We start from the raw sequence: 22,726 nt of genomic DNA, 5'->3' as shown, positions 1-22,726 counted from the left end.
AGGATTATAAAATACTTAATAGATCATTAACTTAATTCCAATTTATTTTTCATTATTAAAACGGAAAATTTAGCAAAGAGTTAATTTCAAAGAAATTATCGTGTTTGACAGTTATTTTAAACTAAAGATGCTATGATTATAATAAAACAAAAAGGATTTGCACGTGAGTGATGTATTAAGATCGGGAAAGATCTTACAATTTCTCTACTAGCATAAAATATTGCTAAATACAAAGTTTTAATTTTTCAACTATTGAAAAGTACTTCACCTCTTCTGTAAAAACCGGAAAAATTCCATTACTGCTGCAAGGATTCTTGGATACGTTAAGAGCACGCAGGTTCTGATTCACTTGATCTGATTCAGTTCCACATGAACTTATTCCTGTAAAGTGGCTCTGAATCTGCACAGGTCACTTTTGTCTATCCACTTTTGTTATCAGTCTTCATTACATCATAACCTTCACCTAATGATGGAAAGCCATCTCTATGAAGAATAATTTTAATATTTGGGACACTATTACCTGTAAGCCCTCTTAAGCACTGAGGAACATAAGATTGTCTATCAGAATGCATATATTCCTGAAGAAAATGCATACAAAAAAAGATATCACAATTTTAAGACAACAACACGTCATCTTGATTCTGATATTTTGAAAATAAGATCTGAGCTTTAAATAAATTGTGCACTCAATTATGCTTGTAGGAAACAACCTTTATCACTTGCTTAACTTGTCATATCACAAGTGATAACTGAAAACACTTAAAGCAAAAAACCCAACAATTGTACACACAATAATCTATTATAAAAAATGAAAACGTCTCATCCCTAAACCACAGTACAGATTAAGTGGCTAATTGTCCTATTTCTGTCCAAAATCCCAATCTCCTATTCCAAATGCAAATAGGTAATAATTTATTTCTTATAAAGGCTATAGTACAAGAATATCTTATCATAAAAAAATTAGTGAAGCTAGGCCATTCCTTATACTTGCTAACATGGAAAGTGGACCTTGGGAAAAGATGAAATAGGCAAAGATGAACAAAGAAACCCCCTCTTTAATAAGAGAAAGCAGGAATTTTCAGCACATGGAGATATTAATGTCTTTGGTAGCTCATCCCAGAAGCAAAGATAAATTGCCTTTTAAAATTAATTTATGTAATTACAGATGTTAAAAGTTTGAGCAAAAGATTGAGAAGAAGATCCTTTAGAACATTATAAAACATTAGGTTGCACAGAGTTAACCTATCAGTGTATGTAAAACTATCCAAAGAAGAAAGAACAGGCCAAAGGGACATAAATAACTAGCAGCCAGAAAGGTGTCTTCTATGTGTGGAAAAGAGGTGTATTAGGTTATACCAAACCCCACATAAATTGTGTTCCTTTTACTGAATTCTCCAATTATCAAAAAATCATGTTTGATGAACTTTCTGATCTTATTTACAAGGTATAGGTTTTGATCTAGTTTTGAGGGGAATGCTTCATTCATTCAAAACAAATGAACAAGCTCAGAACCTAGAGCATCCTTACTACCATCACTAAAATAGTGATTAAAAAGTTCTCAATGCCAAACCTTAGAATACAGTAAATATCTAAAATTTAGTCCTAAAATGTGGTAGTGACTAATAATAAATTCATATCAAAGAAGCATTTCATTTTTTCAAGGGCCGACTACCACTTCAGCAAACTTTACTTTTATGTTATGATCTCGCCTACAAACTTAGAGCAACATACCAAACCTTTAATCTTCACAAAATGTCAAGAGAACTGCTTATATAGATAAAACACTATCTCATCGCACAACACAGAAACTGAATACAAAACAACAAGATTCAGATCAAAGGTGTTAAGCGGTACCTAAATTCCAAATAAAGCCGTGAGAACATGGCTTTCAAGAGACAGGTTAATACGACAGCACTAAAATGAGGTCAGCCAAATCAGCATAACCAATTTGGGAAAAATCATCTAAATCACACTGAAAATCAAATAGTTCCAATGAGCATCTTTTCACTTAAATCCTCATAGCACCAGATACCTCTGTAAGTCAACTTTACAGTTTCAACTTTGTTCACTCAACTTTTCAGTGATCTTTGTTATAGTCATACCATCACAGATTACAGAGAAAACTGATTAGATAATTAAAAGTTTTATAATATATATAAATACACACACACGTATATATATGTACACACATACATATTTATAAAAAACTAATTTCAGGACAAACAGTATGCTATTGGTTGATTTTGTTTTATTCTCCCAAAGTTAGTAGACTAAAATAAGTTTGCTAACATGCAATTAGTCCTATTTATAATCCTTATTTCCATTCAGTTTTTAAAAGTAAAAATTTTGGTTTCAACAAATATGATGGCGTAAAAGTTCAGAAAAGGAGGCAAAAAAAGTTCACCATTTCCTGTTTTTGTTTAACAATTAAAAAATTATACTTTTTTTGAAGAACTTTTCAAAACGTAGATTAAAATGTTATGCAAAAAGTTCAGCTCTCAAGGCAACTAGTATTTTTTGGCCAAGAAATTACAATTTTATATGCTTTCTGCAAAACAGTAACAGAATTCAGGAATTTGGGGTAGGTTAATATTATCAAAAACAGCTGAATAATATTGCTATCTTTTTTGACATGCACATACTTTTGTAAGAGGTTAGAGGAATAGATACACTTTGGAACCCAAAGAGTTATTTCCTGAATCCCACACTACTAAGCAAAGAGAAATAGAACAAGCAACACTTTATTTCATCTTTTAACATCAATGATTTGCTAATTAGGAAAAAAAAAACAAAAACAAAAAACAGGTCCCTAGCCAATAAAATGAAGACTTGCAGCAATCTCTTTACAGACCTGTGATTTATGCACTTGGCAAACACTGCAGCACAACAATTACTGAATATAATCTATTCTTCCAGTATCATTAAAAAGAGCCATCATGATAGACAGGGAATCTTCAGCATGTTTCTTAGTATAGAAAACAATTATTTAGAAATGATCTTGAAACATAATGAACAAGATCATGTATAAAAATGAGCTCTATGCAATATCAAGAAGTTTCATTTTTTAAATAACCAAAAAGAAACCGTAAGAACTATAAATCAATCCAGAATATTTAACTCTAAGATGATATCATAAAATATGCTTTGGTTTGGAAAGCCAAATATGTATATGGCATCTGCAGTAGAGACATCAAATTCATAAATAAATTACTAAATTCAATCACTGATTCATTAGTCTGTGTCAAAATTTTCAGGAGATTTTGTAGATAATGTTCACCAAATAATCAAGAACTTAAATTACTTCGATTATAATTTTCAATAAAGCACACAAAAAGCCCATAAACTCACAGAACAAGTGTTTTGAAAATCCATCCTAATACACTAGACAGACAAAAGGGAATACCTAACTGAAATCACTAACAAAAGATCCTTGATTCTTAAGATATGCTATGTAAAATTAACAAAATTCTTCCCTATTTTTTTATTAAAAAAAATCACATTAAGAAATGATTTCTAAGGATCAGATACCAAGTGAAAAAATCTAATTGCATGAAAAACATACACACAGACATTTCTTAAATGTACTGATTCAAAATAATTCCAAAACAAGCAGATAACCTTGTTTTTGCAGAAAAAAAGGTGAGGATGCAAAACTATATATTCACTTGTGAAAAATACATGTAATATAGAAATGCTAATGTTCGTTTTAGTAGACAGAGATAAAAATCAATTGGTATGTAAAGGCGATAGATCTGTTACATAGAATTAGCAATCTTAGTTGCTTTAGATAAAAAATTTAAGAATTTAACTTCTGAGGAATGAACCATTAGTAATAAAAACATAAGGAGTAATAAAAACATTTATGAGGAGAAGCATAAAAAATTAAGAAATATAAAGAGAAAAAAAGAGTAATTTTAAAAAACATTTTTGAAATTATAGTTACATATTTGCCCAGAGTATGAAGTAGTAGTAATAAGACTCTTTTACCTTTATCTTGAACTTCTTTTGAAAAACGCTCCCTTTCAATAGCTGATTCTCTCTCTATTCGCTCAATTTCAGCCAATGCATCCAATTCCACTTCATCATATATAGGTCCCTGTTGTGATACCTGTTGCTGGTTCTGTACCACAGAAGTCTGGGGCTGTTTCGTAGCAACTGAAGTGTTCTGTTGTAAAACAGGCACTTGATTTGCTGGAAGGAATGCTGTTTGTTCTTGCTGCGATAAACACTGTGCAGCATTTAGTGGGCGGTTTACATCCTGTGGAGTAATGGGTGTTTTTGAAGTCTGTCCTGGGTACTGCACATTAAAAGGAATATCATTTTCTGAAACATTGCTATTTTCCATACCAGAAAGCATATCCTCTTGCTGGTCCATATCTGAAGACCTTACACGAGAAAGTCTTAACGTAAGTTTAGTTGAGTCCTTGGATGGAGAGCTAATGATATCATACATTGCAGCTTTCTCACTCTGGTCTTTTTCATCCTTGCCTAATTTCATTTTCTTTTGCTTCTTTTGTTTTCTTTCTGGAGAATCTAACAAGATGTCTGGTGGAACATCTCGAGGTGATGAACAAGGTAGAGACTGAGACTGTAGAATTAAAGGTGGTCTTGATCCTAGGAAAACAATTCAACAGGAATGAACAGTTGTGCTAGTTTCACATTTTTATACACTGTGATAGACATATTAAATAAGTGGCAATATAGTACTGCTAGGGAAAATATTAAATGATATCATCCCAGCTACTTCTTTACAAAATACGAAAAGAAAGCCTGAAGACATGTGCCCCATGATCTTTTAAAAAGCTTGCTGGTAGATCATCCAGGCTTGAATTGAAGTGAATACTCCATCTTTCAGACCAGTATTGTTTCTATTTTTGTGCCTAAAAAACATTAATACTTAGCTTGAAAAGAGCATGAGTTCATTCATCGTTTCTAAAGATGTAACACAAATATTTGGGGTATGATGATCTCTATTCTTTTACTTATTATCTATGAAAACTGGAGTGTTTAAAGTAAGAGCAAGTCTGCCAAATTACAAAAAAAATTAATCATAGACACTACACTCAGAAGAATACTTACTAGTGTAAGAAAAAGGAAGTGGGAAAAATTATAATGATCAGAGTCTTCACTTACTTCAGAAATTGGTAAAGTATAGTTCTACACCTTTACGGGGTCTTCGCTTTCTCCCTCTACTTAATAACATTCGCATACTCTCTTCAGCTTGCTAATGCTTCTATTAGAAAATATCAAGTCCAGCAAATTTTCAGGCTCAATAAAATATTTTAACCTAAATCCCATTAAGCTAACAAACACTATAAGGAAGTGCTAAAAATAAGCTAATCAAATGGGAAACTTCTTCATTGATATACTTCAGAAATAAAAGTATATATACAGCATTGATATACTTCAGAAATAAAAGTATAATTGTATCTGAATAATATATACATATATACATTTCTTGTCAATTAGACTATAAAGTTTAAAAACCCATAGGAAATTATAAAAAAATCAGTTAAGCTAAAAATGCTTTATAGAAAGAATTTAAACCTAGACTTGTCTTGAAGTGTTTAAATACATCAATACATAAGTGGTTTTTGCATGATACATAAATCTGTACTTTTAATTAGCAGCGTTAATAAATTTAAAGTGTGATATATAAAAATAAAAGTTTTTAGAGAATACATCTATTGGATTAAGTATGATAAAGATGCTATTGCAGCAATTTACTATAAATTTTAGTTTGAATTTCTATCATAAATAGTATTTTTAGATGGCACTTATATGGGACATTAAAAAGAAATGAAACTACTCAAAAAAAAACCCCAAAACAAAGCTAAGCAAAATAAAAAAGAAATCAAACTAGCATTTTGGGTTCATTTAGTTTGTGTCAGAACTTCTACAAAGTGCTACATACATCAATTCATTTAACTTATTTGACAAATATTACCACCACTACAGTTAAGAAAATTTCCCAATATTATATAGCTAGCAAACCAAAAATTTAAACCCAGATTTATCTAATGTTTGAATTGTAATACATCATATTGCTGCCGTATTTAAAATTTATGTGACAAACTGTATATATTTTAGAACAAATTATAAATTCCAACAATTTATCTAAAAATCAAATCAGATTAACTGAAGATGCATTCAACCTTCAAAATCAGTTGGAAAACAACCTCACGAACAGAAGTAGAAGCTGATGATGAGTAATGTGTTCATGAGGTTACTTGTTGTAAAGTTTCTTCTCTTAATATCTGAAGTTATCCAGCCAGCCAGCCAGCCATCCTCAAAAGTAAGATTGAAAATGGGCTGGTTATTTAGATCAAACAGCTATCCACTGTTACTCTTCTCTGCCAGTCTGAATATTTCCCACACAGATAATACTTGTGAGATATGTACCTAACTTTGACACCTAAACTACAGAGTTACTATGGAAATTGTTCTCTCTTTCAGAAGCCCCGTATTTTTATCTCTGAAAATTCATAGAATTATAGAATTAGAATGGCTCATAATTCTAATTATTGAATTAGAATGGCTCATAAAAGGTCAACTTCCATTTCATGAAGAATATCTCTGACCAAACAACTGGAACAAAATCTATGAAAAAAAATCTTTACAACAAGAGGCAGACCAGCCCATTGTTCAGATGGGCATAATTAGAAATTCTCATGGATAGATAAAATTTATTATCAGCTATGTTGCAATCAATTAAAAGCTAACTCTTCAAAGTGGATACAATATTCTCTTTGAACAAGCTCTGATGATTCAAATTATCAGACTTTACTTTTTAACTATTTTAAAAAATAGCTCCAATCGAGACATAAATTCACCATTTTGTGACTCTATTATACACAGAAGACCACATCAGGGAAGGTTCTTTGGGAATTCGAAGGAAAACAACATACTGTAAGATAGTCCAAGTTATTAAAATATATATATAAACTAATGGCTTGGGGAGATAAGGGGAGAATCCATAGAAGATCATCCATTTAACTTTGAAGTTGAAGAATTGATAGGATTTTAATAAGAAGGAATGAAAGTAGATTTAAGAGACTTAGGAGTTCTTTTGTGGCATAGTGAGTTAAGGGTCTGGCATTGTCATTGCAGTGGCTTGGGTTTGATACCTGGCCAGGGAACTTATGTATGCTGCAGATATAGCCAAAAAGGGGGCGGGGAAGGGGAAAGATCTAGTAAAATAATTAACACAGAACAGGACAGATCTTGATAAATGACCAAGAAGTAAGAGAAGACTTTAGGACAATTCAGGACTGGAATAGCATTAAGAGAAACAGTAATGGCAAGATGAACAATGAAAACAATTTGGAACATGAATTTGAAATACCAGCTAGATATGAGGAAGTTTTGTCTGGAAATAAAACATTATAACTTTAGAGACAGGACTGGAGACTTTGATAAAAGACATTAATTTGGAAGTCCTATTCACAAAAGTGAACAGTAATAATCAATGCTACTACCAAAACTAAGTAAAACAGTCAAGAAAAAAGTGCAATGGAAGATTTTAGGAGATTTAATATGAAATAAGTTTAGGAGGGATGAAGTTTAGGGAAAGCTGATCAATAATTTCAAATATTTAAGAAAGATTAAAAAGGAGGCAATTTGAAGAGACCATTGGATTATCAGTAAGAATGATACTGTATATATCTGAAAACACTGAATAAGTACAGGTTATTTTTTTCTACGACAAGTGAAAAACAATAGAGAGTAACTTTTGGTAACTGCATTATTAAGTTTGGGTTCTTTCATTTCTATTTTTTTTTTTTTTTAGGGCTGCACCTGCCGCATATAGAAGTTCCCAGGCTAGGTGTCTAATCAGAGCTAGAGGTGCTGGCCTCCACCACAGCCACAGCAACACGGGATCTGAGCCACATCTGTGACCTGCACCACAGCTCATGGCAATGCCAGACCCTTAACCCACTGAGCAAGGCCAGGGATTGAACCGGCATCCTCATGGATACTAGCAGGATTCGTTACTGCTGAGCCATGACAGGAACTCCAAGTTTGGGTTCTTTACTCAACATGAAATATGAAACACGGAAGGAAACTAAAATTACTTCAATACCTTTTGGAGTTCCATCACTTCCAGCAGGGGAACACACTGGCTGTGGAGACCTCAAGGGAAAAGATGCAGCATTCCTCATTGTTGAAGAATCTCCATCCTAGAAACAGAATATAACACAGCTTGAATGACAGAAGAGGCTTTATAGAAATCTTTAAGAGAACCAATAAAAGACATAAATTACTGACAGGTAAAGTGTTGGTATTTCAAAAGCATAATTCTTCTGCACTTTCCTGTTTTCTTCATGGTATATCTTAGAAGAATTGAAATTGTATCCAAAAGAATCAACAGCCTAAGCATGGCAATGAATAAAAAAACTGGTTATTACTAGTATGCTCCATTTTTGTATGCTATTTTGTACAAAAGGAGCTCTGAACATCCTACTGGGCTGTAAACATAAACGTCTTGAAGGCAGAGTCCAATGTCATCTTCGTTAAACTTAGGTAAATGTAACTTATATGATAATACCACCAAGCCAATAATAAGACAAACTTCCAGTATGTGGAATATTTCAATAGCATTAAAGCACCATTAAATTTCAGGGAAAAAAAGTTTCATACAAGTCTTAGAAAAAGATAAGTACTAAGAAATAAAGGCTCATTATTTAAGAGAACATTTTTATGTGAGCAAATATTTTAAAATGAAGTATATTTCACAAATGACCTTTAGACCAGAGGTTGGTAAACTTTTTCTGTAAAGGGACAGATAATTCACATTTTAGGCTTTATGGGTCATATACAGTTTCTGTTACATAATGTTCTTTACTGTTGATGTTCTCTTAAACTCTTTACCAATATGAAAGTCAGTCTTAGTTTGTGTATGTTTACTGGCCAGTTTACCAACCTTGCTCTAGATTAAGCTCTGTGGGTATAGAAACCATACTATTCATAGCTAGATTCTCAGACCTAGTATAATCCTCGATAAATGGTAGGCATCCTTTAAATTGTTAGAATATAGATACTAGGTTATGAGACAACTATTTTATTACCTTAATGATAACTAATACATTACATACGTCACTACTTAGCCTGTGCACCATGTGTAGGTAGTCGTCACTTGAGCCATGTCTAGGATTATCAGCATGATGATTAGCAGAATTGCCAGACAACGAACCAGAAACTTTATTATCATGTAGGTTTCTCAAACCACCTGCAACAATGGGACTTGATACCGATGCTGAAATTAATAAGAATTTTTTTAAAAAGCTTTATAAAAATAAACTGTTAAAATTCTTAGAAGACAATAAATAATAGTTCACAAATAATATTTTAACATACAGAAATTATAGAGAGTAACATAATGTGCTGATTATCCAGAGCTTGAACAAACCTTAACATTGTGCCACATTTCATTCAGATTGATTTTTGAAAACAAGACATTAGAGAAGGTTGAAGCTCTCCACCTATCTGCATACTCCTCTATTTCCTTTCCCTTATTCTCGAAAAGTAATCACTATATTGGATTTAGAGTCCACTCTACCTATGAATATCTTTATACATTTGGTATCAACAAATATATCCCTAAATAACACATAGCACGGTTTTGCATATTATAACTTTATGTACATATATAAATGGTATAAATGGTACATATATATAATTTCCTTCTATAACTTGCCCCCCTTTTTTGGGTCTTTTTAGGGCTACACCCACGGCATATGGAAATGGTATGGTACATATATATAATTTGTATAAATGGTACATATATATAATGGTACATATATATAATTTCCTTCTATAACTTGCCCCCCTTTTTTTGGTCTTTTTAGGGCTACACCCACGGCATATGGAACCTCCCAGGTTAGGGGTCGAATTGGAGCTGTAGTTGCCGTACTACACCATAGCCAGAGCAAGAGGGGATCAGAGCTGCATCTGTGACCTATAGCACAGCTCACGGCAATACCAGATCCTAAACCCCCTGAAGGAGGCCAGGGATCGAACCCTAGTCCTCATGGATACTAGTCAGGTTCATTACAGGAACTCCTATAACATGCTTTTAATTCAATATCATGTTGAAATGTATCCATTTTTACATATGTCATTTTAAATTAATTTATTTTAAATAATTACATATATATATTCTGCTGTATAATGTACATAATTTCTCCATCCTTACGTTAGTGGCATAGACTACTTCAAAATTTTTGCTATAAAAAACAATGCTGTCTGGGTTGTGATGATTGCTATACACCTATAAATGTAATAAAATTCACTGAGTTAAAAAAATGCTGTAATTTGTATTCTTGTACATGACTTTTTAAAATGAATGTGTCTAGGAGTGAAACTGCTGGACAGTCCTGTTTTTAAACCTTACTAAATATTAAAAAACAGTTTTCCAAATTATTTAGGTCCATTTGTACTCTACTGTATCCTATAAGTGTCCTTACTGCTCTATATCCTTGTGAATGACTTTTTTCAATCTGAAGATGGGAAATGTCTCTGATTGCCACTTTAATTTGAATTTCCTAAATTAATAGTGAAGCCAAGCATGTGTCTTGGACATTCAGGTTCCCTCCTTAATACAAAATAAAAAAATACTCTCCAATATTTTCCTTCAAAAGTTTTATAGTTTCATTTTTTTCAAATGTCTTTAATCTGTATAAAATTAGAATATCTTTTCCATGAATTCTTGGTAGAACTTAAGATAAAACTGTCTAAGTGTGTCCCTCTTCCACTTATCAGGGAGAAAGCTTTTGAACGACTGAGGGAGGTGTACGCATTTTAAATTGAAATAGATACTGTCAAACTCCTCTTTAAAATTTATATTTCTATGAAGACTGTATGAAGTTCAAATTTCCTTGCACACTATAAAATGTTCACTAATCTGACAGACATAAAATTTTATTTCAGTTTGATCTGCACTCTTTAATTGTGAGCCAGGTTAACCATATTTTCACATATATATATTAAACCTTTCTGTATCCAATCTGCTTTTCTCTCAGTAAACTGTCTGTTTACTTCATATTTTTATTTATTTATTTTTTTGGCCATGCCCACAGCAAGTCGAAGTTCTCAGGCCAGGGGCTGAAGCCACACCACAGTAGCAACTGGAGCCAATGTGTAACAACACCAAATCTTTAACCCACAAGGATACTCCAATCTTGATATATTTAAAATTCATACTTTGTAATAAATTCTGAAAATGTTTCTTTCTCTAAATTTATTTGTCCTTATTTGTTCTATCCTCTTACACATAAATTTATAATTAACGTTTTTTTCCCCACTTCTAGAATCCAGGCCTGCTTAGAAATAAGGTCTTTCTCGACCCTAAGATTACTGACAATTCACCCTATGTCGTCTTCTTTTAATTTTATGACTTATAATACACACAAACATATAGTCCAGCCATTGAGAACATTTTTGTGCTAGATGATGTAGGAATCCAACTAAAAATTTCAAAATGCCTCGCCAACCAATCCAACGTGACTTAATAAACAATCCATTACATACTGATTCAAAATACTGTCTTCAGAATGACAGAACTGGAAAATCACCATTTTTCAGTGACCAGTGTAAAAGCCGATAAAATAAAAATCATTATTGGATGCTAAACACTTCAGGGTAAAGATTAATATGAAACAGACCTCAAAGCATCACCTGACAGATTCCTTCTAATTCCAAAGGAAAAACTATGTATTTCTACAATGAATACATGAAGTGTTTACATCATCACCTAGATATCACTAATAATGAATTCACTTGCCATTATATGCCTTCTGATGTGATCAATTTGAAGTGTACATTACTTATTTAGTACTCTTGAAAAAAATAAATAAATAAATAAAGCCTTTAAAGATTACATCCAGTTGGTAGGAAACACAGAAAATGTACAAGCACATTAAACAACACAATAAGGAAACAGGGAAGTCTAGATAATAGAATATTCTACAACTGAAGTAGCATAGACTCCTCTAAAAAACCAAAAATTACTGTCATGGTGAAAGGCTAAGGGACTGCTTTTAGGTTAAAAGAGCCAAAACAGATGTTAAAAAACAAATGCAACATGTGAGAAACTAGATTAAATCATAAATGGGGGAAAAAAGGTTATGAAAGGCATCTTTGGGGAAACTGTGAAAACTGAATTAACTGGACATCAGATGATAACACATAACTGTTCTTAATTTTGGTATGGGTAAATTATTATACTTGGTGTTTAGAAAGGAGAACTGGAAATGACTTCTTAGCAGATGTATTTAAGGGCAAAGAGACAGGACAATTCTTAGGGAAGTGGTTTACTGCGCTATTCTTACAACTTTTTTGACAGTTAAAAAGTATTTTTAAATGCTACCTTTTGCAAACTCTAAATTCCCACAAACATTTGTCTTATATCTGGAACACATTCTGTCCCATTTACTTATCCATTTCTTCCTTACCACATTAAATTTTCTTATTCATAATAACTTTAATATCTGTGTGGGGCTAATTACTACCTGAGTATTATTTTTGATCTCTCAAGTATCTGAGAATTTCCAAGAAATGACTCATTACTAAAGAGGCCCTCAACTACATTTTTCTTTTGATTCTGTGACTTCCACTTATTCTTTCGAAAAAGCAGGGTTTATCTTGTTATAAAATAACAGTATTTAGAGTAAAAACGTATGTTTTTTCCTACACATATTTATGTGTATGTGGACTTTTCCCTACGATACAAATACATCCTTTCAACATTTTTCCTCTTATTAATTACATTAAAAATGTTCCTCATAACTCTTTTTTTTTTTTTTGTCTTTTTGCTATTGGGCCGCTCCCGTGGCATATGGACGTTCCCAGGCTAGGGGTCGAATCGGAGCCGAAGCCTCCGGCCTACGCCAGAGCCACAGCAACCCGGTATCTGAGCCACATCTGCAACCTACACCACAGCTCACGGCAACGCCAGATCGTTAACCCACTGAACAAGGGCAGGGACCGATCCCGCAACCTCATGGTTCCTAGTTGGATTTGTTAACCACTGCGCCACAATGGGAACTCCAACTCTTGAATACTAAATATTTCACAAGTATCAAGAGCCTATACACATGCATACTTCTGTTCAGTTCTCACACTAAAATTCTATAATTTTGGAGGTGTTTATTCCAAATGTGTGATTTGCCTCCATGTTTTCCTTTGAGTTACAACATGAAACAGGCTCAATCTAGTATCTCATTATCTAGCTTTGGGAGACCAGAAGTTGGCTGTTTAAACAGAGGATACTAGGTTAAAAGTTTATAAGATAAAAAGTTTATAAGTAAAGGATGTTTAGACTCCATGCATAATATAAAACCAAGAATACAAATAGGAACTAATGACTGACTGTGTTAAAAATTTGCTGTTAATTATGGGGGACAGAAACATAGATGTTTATTATATTATCTTTTGTACTTTTCAAAACTTCTCCAAAAAAGTACAAGTAAATTTATACTAGTAAATAAATTACTCAGTAGCCATAATATATACCCCAAAGCAATATGATCTTTAAAAGACATCATATTACAACAATTGACTTCAAGTGAAAACTAGTAATCTAATTCCAGAAAAAAATTATATCTAAGATTATTAATTTTCCTCTTACTTGTACAATATCTACTTCATATTAAAAATTTTACACTATGTATACTTTACTAATTAAAATGTAATTCATCTTTGACTTAGTGCTACTGTAAGAAGCCCAATTAAAGTGGTTTCTAATTTCATAACTAGAGACACTCAGTTGTACAATAAACTAATCCAAACAGCCAAGTTACACTGATCTTTTTACTTCCCAAATAATGAATTTCCAAATAATAAATGTTTTTAATGATATGTCATATCTTAAAAGAAATGTTTACTGACAAAAAAGTATACAGTATAGTATGTATATTTTAAAATTTATAAAAGAAAAAAATTAATTTTCTTGGAACCATAGGCATTTCTTATAAATAAACAACCAACTTTCTTACCTTGCTGCATCTGTGGATGTGTTGTATAACTTGAAGGATGGGAATATGGCATGTATCCTGCAGGGCTTTGTGGGGCATATGGGCTAGGCACTGGGCTATTTTGTTGTGGCATAAATCTGTTCCCAGAGCTTGTCTGTGGTGGCACAAACCGGCTAAAATCCAAAATCCAAAGAATATCAGGAAATGGGATAAATATGATATTCCCTGACATTTTACTGTCATAAAATTCCCCAAACTTTAATTTATGTTAAATAAAATTTATGAAAACAGAAAAATTCTGAAAAAGATAACATACAAAAGTCATTCATACTTTGTAATCTAAGTGTTACACTAAAGCAGTTTGTAAAAACTGGAGTAATTCATTTATTTTACATGCTCCCTAAATTCTACTCCATGAAGTTTCTTATTTATCTCAAACACACTTGTTTTTAACACATCCTTTCTTTCTTTCTTCTTCTTCTTCTTTTTTTTTTTTTTTTGCTTTTTAGGGCCCCACCTAAGGCATATGGAAGTTCCCAGGCTAGGGATCAAATTGGAGCTACAGCTGCCAGCCTACGCCACAGCCATAGCAACACAGGATCAGAGTCCCATCTGCAACTTACACCACAGCTCATGGCAATGCCAGATCCTTAACCTACTGAGCAAGGCCAAGGATTGAACCCCCATCCTCATGGAGGCTAGTAGGGTTCGTTTCTACTGCATAACAACGGAAACTCTCAACACATCCTTCTTTTTACATGAAATTAAGTTACTAAGATATATATTTCAATTAGTATATAAGAACATTTCTACATTTTAAGGCAAATATTCATGCGGGTTACTATTTAAGGCTAAACACTTCAACTTTTTAACCATATGTATTTCACCATTATGTAAATTTATGTATACACTATTTCCAAGCATGTTCACCAGAGAAAACAATACTTAATATATTACCTGGAGGGACTATGTGAGATAGTGGTTTGCTGATAATTGGAAGATGCAGGACTACTGTGCATGGAATTCTGAGAAAGTTTATACTGAGACATCATCATTCCTACACAACACACAAAAATGGTAAACACGTTATTTTCCTCTAATAGTAAAGCATTCTTTAAATGATTTAAGTCAATCATTTTCCCTGAACCCTCAGAAATTCTTCGTTCTTTTCTTTTGACCAACACCCTCATTTTGAAGAGCAAAATATGGAAAATATAAAGTTCAAGTATAATCAATTTGCCAAATGATTCTTTTACATATAACTAATCCAGGACCAGAAGAAGAGATTTAATTACTTTTAAAAATTTTTACTTGTTTAGTTCTGTCCTATCATTTAGTCTTAGAATTGAAGAGAACTTTCTGAAGGAAATTTATCTAACCCCTTACCAAATACCACACACTTCTGTCTACAATAGGCCTTTGGATTTTTTTTCTATTACATGGAATACTTTATTACACACATTTGCTACCCTTAATTTCACAAGACTATTTATTTCATTGTGATTCAGATCTATAGTTTAAAAAGTTATTCAGGGGTCCAAAGTCTGAGGTATTAAAATTATCATTTGAAAGTCTTTTAACACAAAACAAAATGTTCCTATTCTTTCTTCCACAATAAATCTTTGCCATAAAGATTAAATGAATATTTTTATTAATGAATGAATGTGTGAGGATAGCTTTCAGATTCTCATATTTCTTTTCAAATTAGACATTGTTCCTTCAACTGTACATAAATGGCATTTTGTTTTACAGGATATGCAGACAAATTCAGTTATTTAGCCCATCTAAAATCAAAGACAATTATGATTATCTATGATTAACTCTGACCTTTTTCTTATGATATGTATAGTCAATATTTTGCAGAGCTTCAAGCATCACATTACTTTCCCAAATTTCATTTCCTGCTGCTGGTATGAAAAGTGCCTTTAATCAGAAATATTCAAACAGAAGCTACCTGTTCACTTTCCAGGAACTACAGAAAGGATTCTAGCTCTCAGACAATGGTTGAATGAGATAAGAGCTCAAAAATCATCTCAAAGTCAACCACTAATTTAACAGTGTATGTTCTTTTATATGTAGTCAAAATTTCAATTTATAATTTTTCTCTCCCAACTCAAATTCAGCTCTAAATCGTATATTCTATGGCTTAATAATTTAATTACTATAACTACTATTGCTAATTTTTTTAGAGGAGAGAGAAAGCGACAAGACTCCATAAGATGGGAGTTAAAAAATATTTTTCCCCTAAATTAACAATTATCACTATGACAAGCTGGAATTACTAGTTTGGAAGCAATGGCTTTACAAGTAAAGGGGACAAATGAAGTTCTAACAGTCCTTTCTGATTCTCTCAAAGTCCCCAAAAAACTATGGATCAAGTGATTTGCATATTATTAAATTTTCTCCATATGTGTGACTCACATTTACATTTAGCAATCAAAAATCACCTTTAAAAAATTTAAAGCCAAATATCATCGGGAAAATGCTTAGAAAAAATATCATGCAATAAATCAATTTCTTTTTTTAAAAAATTTATTTATTTATTTATTTATTGTCTTTTTGTCTTTTGTCATTGTTGTTGCTATTTCTTGGGCCGCTCCCGTGGCATATGGAGGTTCCCAGGCTAGGGGTTGAATCGGAGCTGTAGCCACCGGCCTACGCCAGAGCCACAGCAACGTGGGATCCGAGCCGTGTCTGCAACCTACACCACAGCTCACGGCAACGCCGGATCATTAACCCACTGAGCAAGGGCAGGGACCGAACCCGCCACCTCATGGTTCCTAGTCGGATTCGTTAACCACTGCGCCACGACGGGAACTCCAATAAATCAATTTCTATACTAGTTTATGTTTTTATAAATGAGACTAAAAATAAGCATAAATAGTATAAAACAAATTATGTGACAAAAAGGTGAATATTCAAAAGTTTCTTATTAGGGATATGTCACAAAAATACAGTATAAATAGCCTTGGAAGACTTCCTTTATTCAATCTTATATCTCACATTATCATATACTTAATGCTCTTATCTGATTACAGGCACACCTTGGAGATATTGCAGATTCAGTTCCAGACCACCACAATAAACCAAATACTGCAATAAAGGAAGTTGAGCGAATTTTTTTTGTGGTTTCCCAGTGCATATAAAGAGTTATGTTTATAATATACTGTAGTCTATTAAGTGCTGCAGTAGCATTATGTCTGAAAACCCAATGTATATACCTTAATTTAAAAATACTTAAATGCTAAAAAATGCTAACCATCACTTGAGCCTTCAGTGAGGTTGTAATCTCTTTGCTAGTCAAGGGTCTTGCCTCAATGTTGGTGGCTACTAACTGATCGGAATGATGGTTGCTGAAGGTTAGGGTGGTTATGGCTATTTCTTAAAGTAACAATGAAGTTGGTTGCATTGGCAATGATATCTGGTGTGCTGATTGACTCTTTCATGAATGATACCTCTGTAGCAGGCAATGCTGTTTAATAGCATTTGATTCACAGTAGAACTTCTTTCAAAACTGACTGAATTCTCTCAAACCTTGCTGCTACTTTATCAAGTAATTTACATAATATTCCGAATCCTTTGCTGTCATTTTAGCACTCTTCACAGCATTTTAACCACGAGTAGATCCTACCTCAAGAAACAACTTTACTCATCCACAAGAAGCAACTCCTTATCTGTTCAAATTTTATCAGGAGATTGCAGTAATTCAGTCATATCTTCAGGCTCCTCCACTTCTAATTCCAGTTCTCTTGCTAATTCTAACTTCCTTCATTGAAGTCTTGAACCCCTCCCAAGTCATCTATGAGAATTGGAATCAACTTCTGCCAAACTCTTGTTAATGCTGATATTTTGACATCTTCCTATGAATCATGAATGTTCTTAATGGCATCTAGAATGGCGAATCATTTCCAGAAGGTTTTTTCAATGTACTTTGTCCAGATCCATCAGAAAAATCACTATCAGGAGTTCCCGTCATGGTTCAGTGATAACAAACCCAACTAATATCCATGAGGATGTGGGTTTGATCTCTGGCCATGCTCAATGAGTTGGAGATTTGGCATTGCTGCGAGCTATGGTGTAGGTTGCAGATGTGGCTTGCATCCTGCTGTAGCTGTGGTATAGACTGGCAGCTACAGCTCCAATTCAATCCCTAGCCTGGGAACCTCCATATACAGCAAATACAGCCCTAAAAAGACCAAAAACAATAAGAGAAAAAAACAAAAACAAAAAACAAAACCAAACCCCAACCAAACCAAACCCAAAAAGAACCCCAACACTATCTATGGCAGCTACAGGCTTAAGAAAGTGTATTTCCTAAATAGACTCAAAAGTCGAAATGATTCCTTGATCCATGGGCTGCAGAATGGATGCTGAGTTAGCAAGCATGAAAACAACATTAATTTAGGAGTTCTCAAAGTAGTGCAGTGGAAATGAATCTGACTAGTATCCATAAGGATATGGGTTCAATCCCTGTCTTTGCTCAGTGGGTTGGGGATTCGGTGTTGCTGTGAGCCGTGGTGCAGGCTGCAAATGCGGCTCAGATACTGCACTGCTGTGGCTGTGACATAGGCTGGCAGCTGTAGCTCTGATTCGATCTCTAGCCTGGGAACCTCCATATGCTGCAGGTACTGCCCTAAAAAAGTTGTTAATAATAATAATAATTTTATTGTACATCACTTATCAGGGCTCTTCAGTGACCAGATGCATTATCAATAAGCAGCAATATACTGAAAGGAGTATTTTTTTCTGAGCAGTGGGTCTGAGAAGTGGGCTTAAAATATTCAGTAAAACATGTTGTAAACCAATGTGCTAATCATTCAGATTTGTTGTTCCATTTATAGAACACAGGCAGTGTTGATTTAGCATAACTCTTTAGGGCCCGAGGATTTTCAGAATGATCAATGAGCACTGGCTGCCACTTAAATGCATCATCTGCATTAGCTCCAAGCAAGACAGCCAACCTGTTTTTTGAAACTTTGAAGCCAGGTATTGACTTCTCTGTACCTAGGAAAGTTCTAGATGGCATCTTCTTCCAATAGAAGCCTGTTTTGTCTACTGAAAATTTTTGTTTAGCATAGCCACTGTCATTAATTATTTTAGTCAGATCTTCTAGATAACTTGCTGCAGCTTCTACATTAGCACTTGCTGCTTCATCTTGCATTATGGAGACAACTAAGCCTCATGAACCAGCCTCTGCTAGCTTCAATCTTTTCTTCTGCAGCTTCCCCACCTCTCTCAGCCTTCACAGTACTGAAGAGAGTTAGGGCCTTGCTCTGGATTAGGCTTTGGCTTAAGAGATTGTTCTGGCTGGTTTGATCTTCTATCTGGACCACTAAAACTTTCTCCATATCAGCAAGTAAGGCTGTTTTGCTTTCTTATCATTCAAGTATTTACTGGGGTAGCACTTTTCATTTCCTTCAAGAATTTTTCCTTTCCTAACTTGGCTGTTAGAGACAAGACAACTAGCTTTTAGCTTATCTTGGCTTTTGACGTGTCTTACTCACTAAGCTTAAGCATTTCTAGCTTTTGATTAAAATGAAAGACATGTGACTTTTCCTTTCACGAGAACACTGGAGAGGTCATTGTAGAGGTATTAACTGGCTTCATTTCAATATGGTTGTATCTCAGGAAATACGGAGGCCGAAGACAGGGGAACTGCCAGAACATAATTTATCAATTAGTTCACTGTCTTACATGGGTGTGTTTAGTGGTGCCCTCAAACAATTATAATAGCAGCTTCAAAAATCACTGATTAGAGATCATTATAACAAGAATAATAATGAAAAGTTTGTAATACCGCAATTAATAATAAAATGTGACATAGAGACATGAAGTATGCAACTGCTACTGGAAAAAAGGTAATGACGGACTTGCCGACGTACAGCATTAAATGTATACAAAATTTAATGTGCCACATTAAATGTGTACAAAAGCTGATATCTGAGAAGCAGTGTAAAAGCAAAGTGCAATAAAAAGAGGTATACCTATAGTCTTTCTTCCAATCAATGACATCTCCATATTTTCTTTCATTCCAACACTCTTCCAGAGTATGTATAATTCAAATTTTCCTTTTACCATTCCTATTTGTCTCCTACTACTGCAACCTAGCTTATTCTGATTAAGATAAAGTCTTGCCCTGCATACCTGCCTCTGATTAGCTAAAAGGTGAGTTGAGCAAAGGAATTTCCCTGGATTCACTTTGGGGAATGAATAGTAACCACGCAATTGCTTTAAAAACACAATTCACACATGAATATATAAAAACAAAACTAAGACATGGAATGGTGAGTTTCATAGAGGTACTGTCAATAAGTGTGGCAATATTCTTGGATACAAGTAATCAATAATAGTAAGTAATTAATTAAATAAGTTGGACCTTCCTGACTTGTCTAAACTACTCCTTTCTATTTTAATCTTGAGAATGAAGCAAGTACTAGGGCTTGCTAAATTCAGTAAGCTTCAGTCAGACCAGAACAATGCTCCTAACTTATAAGTTCTACTTGACTACATAAAAATCACATCTGTGTTGGATATCATAATTTTATTTTTCTAATGCTTATTATAAACAGAACTTCCCTTAATGCCTATTTTTTCTATTGCTAAGGCACCAGCAGTGTTCTATATAACCATGAATATAATCACCATCAGTACTAAAACTAATACCTGGCAAAATTATTTATACATTTACTTTGTGTTGAAAAGCTCTGCAGATACTTTCATTATTTAATTAATGAAAAGACTTCTTTCATATCAATTCTAAGATAAAAAAAAAAATTCCTAAAGCCCTTTCACTGACTAAACTAATACATTCTGAAATCTCTAGCAAACTACATATTAGGCTTTGCCTAATTGCCAAGGAATTTAGTTATTAAACTGCAAAAATGTTAACATCCACTTAGTTTCATTTTTGTTCTTGGCTTTATTCAAGGCATCAACACAGATTCATAGATGACAGGCTAGGTTTTAAAGGAGACACCTGAATTTAATTACATGTGAAACGAGTTCTGATGTGGGACCCACTGAAAAAAAAATACTATATATTCAATTATTAAAACCTCACCACTTTGTACATATCTGTTCTGCATACTTTTCTCCCTGAAAACGTTAGGACTCCTTGCCAGGACGGCCTGCAACAAGACTGGTATGTCGCCTTCTGGATCATCACTGCCAAGGTTATCTTTCAATTCTCTGGCATTGAAAAAATAAATAAAAAAAATTAAAACAGTGATTAAGAATTCTCTATTCTATATTAGATAGCAATTTACCAGTTAAATTCAGAAAAGGCTGAGGCAGAAAATCAACAATACTTGCAGTATAAAAATAAATTACACACATGTCTAACAATTTCACGGGTTTGTGAAAATGCTAACACTAGAAGAAATAGAATTATCAAAAATATCAAAACCTTTTTTCCCATTTTATTTTAAACAGAAAAAAAAGAACCCAAAACATTATTTTATGGAATTATGAGTTTATTTAGAAATGTTCAATTAAAGTAGAAAATAGTGTCTACTCTAAATTATTCAAAGTAATGGAAGGATGGAGGTGATAATTACACCCAGAAGTTGCTAATTTGGACTTGGAATATATGTTTTCCCTTACATCTGAATATGAGTGAGGCTACCTTTTTGAGAATGTCCTCTGAATAAAATTATATTGCTGCATTGGTTAAGACAAGGCTCAAAGGTTATGTAATCCCCCCCCCCTTTATTCTTTTCTCAAATAAAGCCATCAGAGGCAAAGACATCCAAGCAAGTGGTTAAGAACAGTTGTAATTAGTAAGGAGCAAATTAAGTTCACAACTATGGAAGGTAAATGATAAAACTAAATACAGGTAGTATTTAAGATTCTACATTCTACATTCTAGGGAGTTCCTGTTGTGGCACAGCGGAAATGAATCCAACTAGGAACCATGAGGTTGCAGGTTCGATCCCTGGCCTCACTCAGTGGGTTAAGGATCTGGCATTGCTGTGGCTGTGGTGTAGGCTGGCAGCTGTAGCTCTAATTAGACCCCTAACCTGGGAACCTCCATATGTTGCAGGTGTGGTCCCAAAAAGCAAAGCAAAGCAAAATAAAATAAAATAAAATTTTATATTCTACATCACTGTTCCCCTCATTAAATCTAATAAGAAAGATTTATAAAGACGGTATCCAATGATAAGATTAAATAAATTTTTGAGGGCAATCTTAAAGCAGCTTTCCATAATATAAATTATACCTGTATATGTGCTATTTCCCTTATCTCTTTAAAGATGTGGTGAAAACTTTTTTTTTTTTTTTTTTGGTCTTCTTAGGGCCACACCTACAGCATATGGAAGCTCCCAGGCTAGTGGCTGAATCAGAGCTACAGCTGCCAGCCTACACCACAGCCACAGCAATGCAGGATCTGAGCCAAGTCTAAGACCTACACTACAGCTCACAGCAATGCCAGATCCCCAACCCACTGAGCGAGGCCAGGGATCCAACCCGAACTAGTAGAGTTTGTTTCCGCTGAGCCACGATGGAAACTCCCTGGTGAAAACTTTTGATTAAGAATATACAGGTATAAGAATTGACATAATATTAAGACATTGTTGAATTTTCTAGAATGATACATTATACTTCCTTCTGATTTTAACCAATCATTTTCTCAATTTTTTCATCAGAACATTCATTTAGAATTTCATATAAAGTCATCAACTTTAAAAATGGTCCTAAAGTATGTGTTGCATCTAAATGTAGAGATCTATTATATGGTTCTTTATTCTCATTTC

The 22,726-nt window shown here is 33.6% G+C and overlaps 1 protein-coding gene across 8 annotated transcripts in view; it reads right to left on the bottom strand.

The window, feature by feature from the left end:
- Positions 1-22,726, bottom strand: part of NIPBL (NIPBL cohesin loading factor) — a 212,276-nt gene that overhangs the window by 92,342 nt on the left and 97,208 nt on the right. For 5 of the 8 annotated variants that reach the window (XM_085002054.1, XM_021076590.2, XM_021076592.2 and 2 more), the window contains 6 exons: positions 21,034-21,161; positions 14,931-15,030; positions 13,995-14,146; positions 9,096-9,256; positions 8,084-8,180; positions 3,988-4,614 (listed from right to left, as the gene is read on the bottom strand). In XM_085002054.1, coding sequence (XP_084858180.1) covers positions 3,988-4,614; positions 8,084-8,180; positions 9,096-9,256; positions 13,995-14,146; positions 14,931-15,030; positions 21,034-21,161 — 1,265 coding nt within the window. The remainder of the gene's footprint in view (positions 1-3,987; positions 4,615-8,083; positions 8,181-9,095; positions 9,257-13,994; positions 14,147-14,930; positions 15,031-21,033; positions 21,162-22,726) is intronic. The other 3 variants (XM_085002053.1, XM_021076591.2, XM_085002055.1) reach the window with 1 other exon arrangement.

This window comes from Sus scrofa, chromosome 16 (assembly GCF_054392235.1).
Source record: "Sus scrofa isolate SSC_HxYL_T2T_F1_AM1 chromosome 16, Sscrofa_HxYL_maternal_Yorkshire_Landrace_v2.0, whole genome shotgun sequence".
Classification (NCBI taxonomy): Eukaryota; Metazoa; Chordata; class Mammalia; order Artiodactyla; family Suidae; genus Sus; species Sus scrofa.
This window is presented reverse-complemented; position numbering and strand designations above follow the sequence as displayed.